This window comes from Anneissia japonica, unplaced genomic scaffold (assembly GCF_011630105.1).
Source record: "Anneissia japonica isolate Jap-2015-1 unplaced genomic scaffold, ASM1163010v1 scaffold287844_len763494_cov143, whole genome shotgun sequence".
Lineage (NCBI taxonomy): Eukaryota > Metazoa > Echinodermata > Crinoidea > Comatulida > Comatulidae > Anneissia > Anneissia japonica.
Window position 1 is genome coordinate 610,154 of NW_022739814.1, and position 5,859 is coordinate 616,012.

The 5,859-nt window shown below is 32.4% G+C and overlaps 1 protein-coding gene across 3 annotated transcripts in view; it reads left to right on the plus strand.

Annotated features, from left to right (window-relative positions):
- LOC117118049 (TBC1 domain family member 1-like) overlaps nt 1–5,859 on the plus strand; it is a 107,763-nt gene that overhangs the window by 76,468 nt on the left and 25,436 nt on the right. For 2 of the 3 annotated variants that reach the window (XM_033262534.1, XM_033262536.1), the window contains exons 10-11: nt 836–862; nt 4,251–4,384. In XM_033262534.1, the coding sequence (XP_033118425.1) occupies nt 836–862; nt 4,251–4,384 (161 nt within the window). The remainder of the gene's footprint in view (nt 1–835; nt 863–4,250; nt 4,385–5,859) is intronic. The other variant, XM_033262535.1, reaches the window with a different exon arrangement.

The following is a 5,859-nucleotide window of genomic DNA, read 5'->3' on the forward strand; positions in this document are numbered from 1 at the left end:
AAAAAAAAAAAAAAAAAAAAAAAACAACCTTCCCTCCCTCCCTTCCTTATCACTCTTTCAGTCTAGATAGGTTGATAAAATAATACTATTTTTTATAGGGCCTGATTATTACCATGAAAATATATAATTTTTATTATTATTAAGATTGTAAATGCTCAGTATATTTCTTGCTGTAAAAATGTGATTGTAAACTTTGGAATTGCTACTTAATAAAATATGTTATTAGTTTTTTTTTTTCCAAGATTGAATGGTATTCCTAAAAAAAGGTTGATAAATATATATTGTCATTTTCTTGATTGATTTTTGTGTTTAATTAATTTTATTTGTTGATTTGGTAGTAAACCTAATTTTATCTAATTAGTATAAACTGAAAGAGGTTCCACTCCATAGAAGATGTGACAACTGGCCTGTCTGTTAAAATTATTTTTAAGCACATGTAATCTGAGCTACAAACTATGAATGAAGAAATATTTGAAATAATAATCCTTCAAATTCATTAGAAAAAACTCAAAGCATGTTTTTTTTTTTGTTTGGAGATATAGATTAATGGTTATGATGCCTGCCTTTATATACCTGGGTCTTGAGTCTAAATCCTGTAATATCATTTTAATAATACAAATCTTCTCCAGCTCCATTTTAAGAAGCTTGGTTTATAAAGAACTGTTTTGTCCTTTAGTTTCCATTTCAGGAAATTTCAATAAAGTATACTGAATTGCACATAAACCTATGGAATCAGTGGACTGGAACCTTTATCAGGATTTTATACTATTGAAATTTGTTTTGTTATAAAGCACACTGATTGTAAATTTCTTTTCAATCTCCTTTTACCTAAAAGGGGTAAAAACAGCAAAGGCAACCAGGGGTAAGATATACAGGTTTTCTTTTAGTATGTTTACTGTGCATGCACGTTCATTGCACCAGTTACAGTAATAATACAAGGTCTCCTTTGCTACTGTTGAAATATTCTTTTCATTATTAGCAGCTTTTTAGTTGTTGGCCAAACAAAAATAAGAACATGTTTCTTATCTGCCTATTTTTGAAGTTCCTTTTATTTCTCACAAGATAAGACAACATAGAAACATGGTCACATGATTTTGATTATTTAAAGGTAGCATAGGTCTCAGTAGAATAAACTGGTGGTGGTAGACTACTATATGCGCTGAACTGTGCAAATCCATTTTTATTTTTTTGTCCCCAAGGTTAATTTTATCGCAGTTTTCATTGTACAGTATTTTAGATGACTAAAATTCAAGTATATTATATAGTGCACGGCTGTTAGTTTACCATCCCAATGGCCTGTGTACATTCTTTGGTGAAAAGCAGGGAATAATTATTGAGTGTTCCTTCATTGCGAGTTGGAAAATGTGAGTTGAGAGTTGGAAAATGCGAGTTGCGAGTTGTGAGTTGTGAGTTAAAAATTGCAAGTTGCGAGTTGGAAAATGCAAGTTGCAAGTTTGAAAATGTAAGTTGCGAGTTGGAAAATTTGTATTGCCCTATTTATTGGAAGGACCCCACTAGAACTTAGACCTGAGAGGATCTTTGGAAAACTAACCTATCAAGTCCTATTGAAAGATTAGAACTGGTGGATTTTATATTTAACATTGTTATTGAGGTATAGCAACTTTAGCCTATGCATTAGTCTCACTGTTATTTTTTCTTAACAAGGTATTCTCTGACACAGTTTTTATTGAGATTTACTGGTGTACATTCCAACTTAACAGTTAATTTATGATTTAATGTCAGTAATTTACTAGTTGTCAGAGAGGTGTTTAAGCACAAATTCCAGGGTCCTAGAATAATCTCTTGTTGCATTACATACAATTATAAAAAAAAAAAAAATCAATCTTTAGATCACGTTTACATCGGTATCATTACAATCAACAATTAATATCCATCGTTAGCATCAACAATATATTTTCATATCATATCTTAACTTCTTCAGCATTTTCCACCTGGTCCATATGTAATACCCTGTGAAATGACCATTTTTGTTCACGGCAAATTAATTTGATTTTTTTAACCAAATTGTGAACTTTAAAAGCAGAAAAAAAAGCTACATAAAGGTGCTTGTTATAGTACCTTAAATAACACTATTGTTTTCACATACGTTGTATTGTACTTTATGTGAAAACAATGGTGATTTTTGTTTTGTTGTGGTTTTTGTTTTATTTAGCATCTCACATACAAAAATTTAATTTACATCATCATAAAAACAATACAATAAAATTTCATTACAAAGACATGGTTACATAAGTATAGGAATATAAAAAGAATGCCATGGATAACCCATAAAATTATATTTTTGGCAGAAATATTATATAATTATGCTACGCCCTGTTACCATTTGCAAAGTTCCTTGTTGTGTTAATGTGAGTGTTCCATGCCTCTACTATGTCTGTTTTTGTTTACATGGATATTTACAAATTATGCTCTTGCTGGATCCATTCACATGGACAGAACAAGATATATTTTTGAATCATATGAAACAGGCTAGAGCAGAAGAACCAATCACCACTGTGCCATTTAAATTTTATAAGTCCTATTTACACTACACTTGTGCTTGTTGTGCTTCTTTTAAGAAACAAATGAGGTTGAGGTGACTATAGCAAAATACTTGTAGTTTTTTACTTGTAATTCTCTTTTTAGTTCTGATCATCTAGAGGTAGAATGATTTTTTTTTTTGTGAGCTGGGGATTTATGGCAGCCTTATTTTCATGCAAAGTACAATGTAATAACAATTTCTGTATGCTGTGTATTATTCTTTCTATGTTGCTAGTAATACTGTTTTAATGTTGTTTTGTGCAGTGGCATATCTGCAGGGAAGAAGGGCTAGGTGGAGGGGGAGGTGGTGAGTTGGGGGAAAGTCTCTCTCCCTCTCACACCTCATCCCTTTCCCCTCCACTGAAAATTTGCGGAGCAATAAAGTTAACCCCTGTCCAGACTATCAAATTTTATTTGACAATTAACATGTGATATGCCTTATATAGTCATGATGACATTACATATGACCATATATAGGCACATCATGACTATATATGGGCAGTTTCTTGTCAAAGAAGTTTGAAATAAACCTGGATAGAACTAAGCTCAAGTAGTTAAAAACCACCTTGTATTACCTTTTTTCTTTTTGGCTAGCTAACATCCCTTCACTTTATCATTCAGCCTTTCCCCTCCCCACATTTAACCTCTGTACCCCCATCAGCCCACTATATCAATACCAAGATACGCCACTGGTTTCGTGTGCTGTATATAACTGTACATCATCATGCATGTAATATTTATTGCATATTTATATCTTAGTATATTGATATATAGTGTTATACAGATGAATAATGTGGCCTTCATTTGCGAGATATATAATGCTGAACATATACAAGGCGTAAAAAGCAAAAGTGAGGAAATCTGTAGGCGTAAAGTCATTTTTATTCAATGTATTCCTTTGGAGATCTTGCATGATAATCTCATGAGATATTATATTTTGTTATATTTCATATTTCAACATTTCAAGTGGGACAATTTTCCTACTTAAAAATTTATTTAAATACTATTGTAATGTAGAATGTATGGATTTGTTTTTAATTTTATTAAAAAATGTAATATTAATTATTTTTAATATGTAAAGTGCATAGATGGGACTTGAAGCACCATGCCACAACCAGCATCATTCACCAAAACATAAAAATATTCTTTTTTAGTATATGCATATTCAACTCATTATAATCTTCAAAATGAATATTCATATTTTCTGGAACTTACTATTGCCAATGTTATAAGTAAAAATATTACAACTCCATACTAAAGTATACAATATTGCCATATTCCAAGGCTAATTACTCTGTTTACTCAACATTTAGGATGGCAAGCCCATATTGCTAGTGCTGTTCCATCACAGAAATGATAGTGAAAAGAATTGTTTCCAATTTGATTTAAGTTTTTTTCAGATCACCATCTTTCTATTGGTTAAACCTTAAGACTGATGTTTGAAATATAGTTGTGGCAATTTTTTTTTCACTCATTGCAGATTTCCTCAATTTTACAATAGGTTAATAGTCAGACATTAGAAAAAAAAACATTAAATTTCATACTCTATCTATTCATTTTTCAAGTAGTAGGATTAAATTTCATGCTCTATTCATTTTTCAAGTAGTATCTGATATCTACATAGATAATTTAGTACATCATAATAAATCACATTCTGTTTTTTTTAGGTAAATGTTATATACTAAAACATTTTTTTTCTTTTTTTTTAGGACTATGAGCTTTGATGACAGAAGGAGTACGCATATGACGTCATCACCTTACTCCTCCATGACTCCAAGGCGTCAGACCTCATGGAGACAAGCCATCTTCAACAGGGTTGTAACGCCGGCCAAGGCAGTACCCGGTAGGCTTCCGTTTATGATAAAAATAATGTAAATGTAAAGTGTTTGTCATAGTTGATAAGAGCAGGTGGTCGACATTTCCAAATAAAGATGTTTTTATAAAGTGGATGTGCACAATTAACATTGCATAAATAAAACCATGCACATTGTGCGACCACTTTGGCTCACTTGTGATCACCCTATCTGACGTACATAAGTGTGCTAAAATTAATTTAGACGAAGAATAATAGAATTATATAGCACAGGTAATTTAATTCCAGCCCGAAACATAGAATCAGTATTACCGGGATGATGCCAGGTGTGGTAGTTTTACCTTTGTTATATTATATTTTATTTATTGTTTACTTTTTCTACTTAGAGCCAATTATTACAATACGAATTTCAATGTAAATGTATAATGTTTACAAATGACAATAGAAAGTGTTCAATACCCAATACAGTTTATATACCAAGTAAGCTAAAATTATTATTGGTAAATGTTTTATGTAAAGTAAATATATAGTATTTAATAATATTAAACCTTGATTAACACATTAAACATTCATTTGCAACAGTTTCAAATGAATTTATAATTATAACCAGGATTTTTAAATAATAATAAAATGTTTTTTCTAATGTTTAGAAATTACAAGTAGGCCCTGAACTCATTGATTTGCAATGATTTTTAAACATTATATGGTGTTAATGTTTTGAAATTATGGTAGGCCCCTTGACATATTGACTGATATAGCAGATCATCGGATCAAATTCAATATTCCTGGGTCTGCTGATAATATTATGTCCTCTTTTCCAATCCCAGGGTAGTGCTAGGTCAATAATTACTGGATACACATGAATAGAATAGCTTATTTACTCTAGAACTAATAATGAGACTATTAGAGTAGTAATGTACACAACGCTTAGTTTCCAATTCTCCAATTAAGCAGTTGAATGAGAATGCAACAAAATTACTTCCCACGACAATCAACTGCATTAACATATTATGTACTTTGATAATTTGCGGATTATTGAACAGATGATTGTTAGGCAAGTTGAGCGGTTAAGGCAGGGGCCTGCAACCAACAGCCATAATATCGGTGCTGGTTCGAACAGCACGTTCGCCTAGGGCTCAGGAGGTAGAGCAAGGTAGAAAAAGCACAATTCGTCGGGGAGAAAAAAAAATTATATGTATTTTTTACATGTTAGTAGACTCTGAAACCCCTAAATTGTCAAAATTTTCGGTGGCTTGGCCCCCATGACGACTTTCACAACCTTTTAATCGAAGCTCGACCATGCCCACTTTGCTTTCGTCGGGAATATCTGACCCCTCACCCCCTCCGTCGGGGACCTATTCCCCCCTCGTCGGGCAAATCCTGGCGCCACTCCTGGGGTTATCCCATTGTACTGGTCCATCTCACAGTCCTTGCCCTCATCCAGATGCTGAACAGGCATTGATGAGTATCTGCATAGAATGGAACTAGAATTAGGCTATCACGAG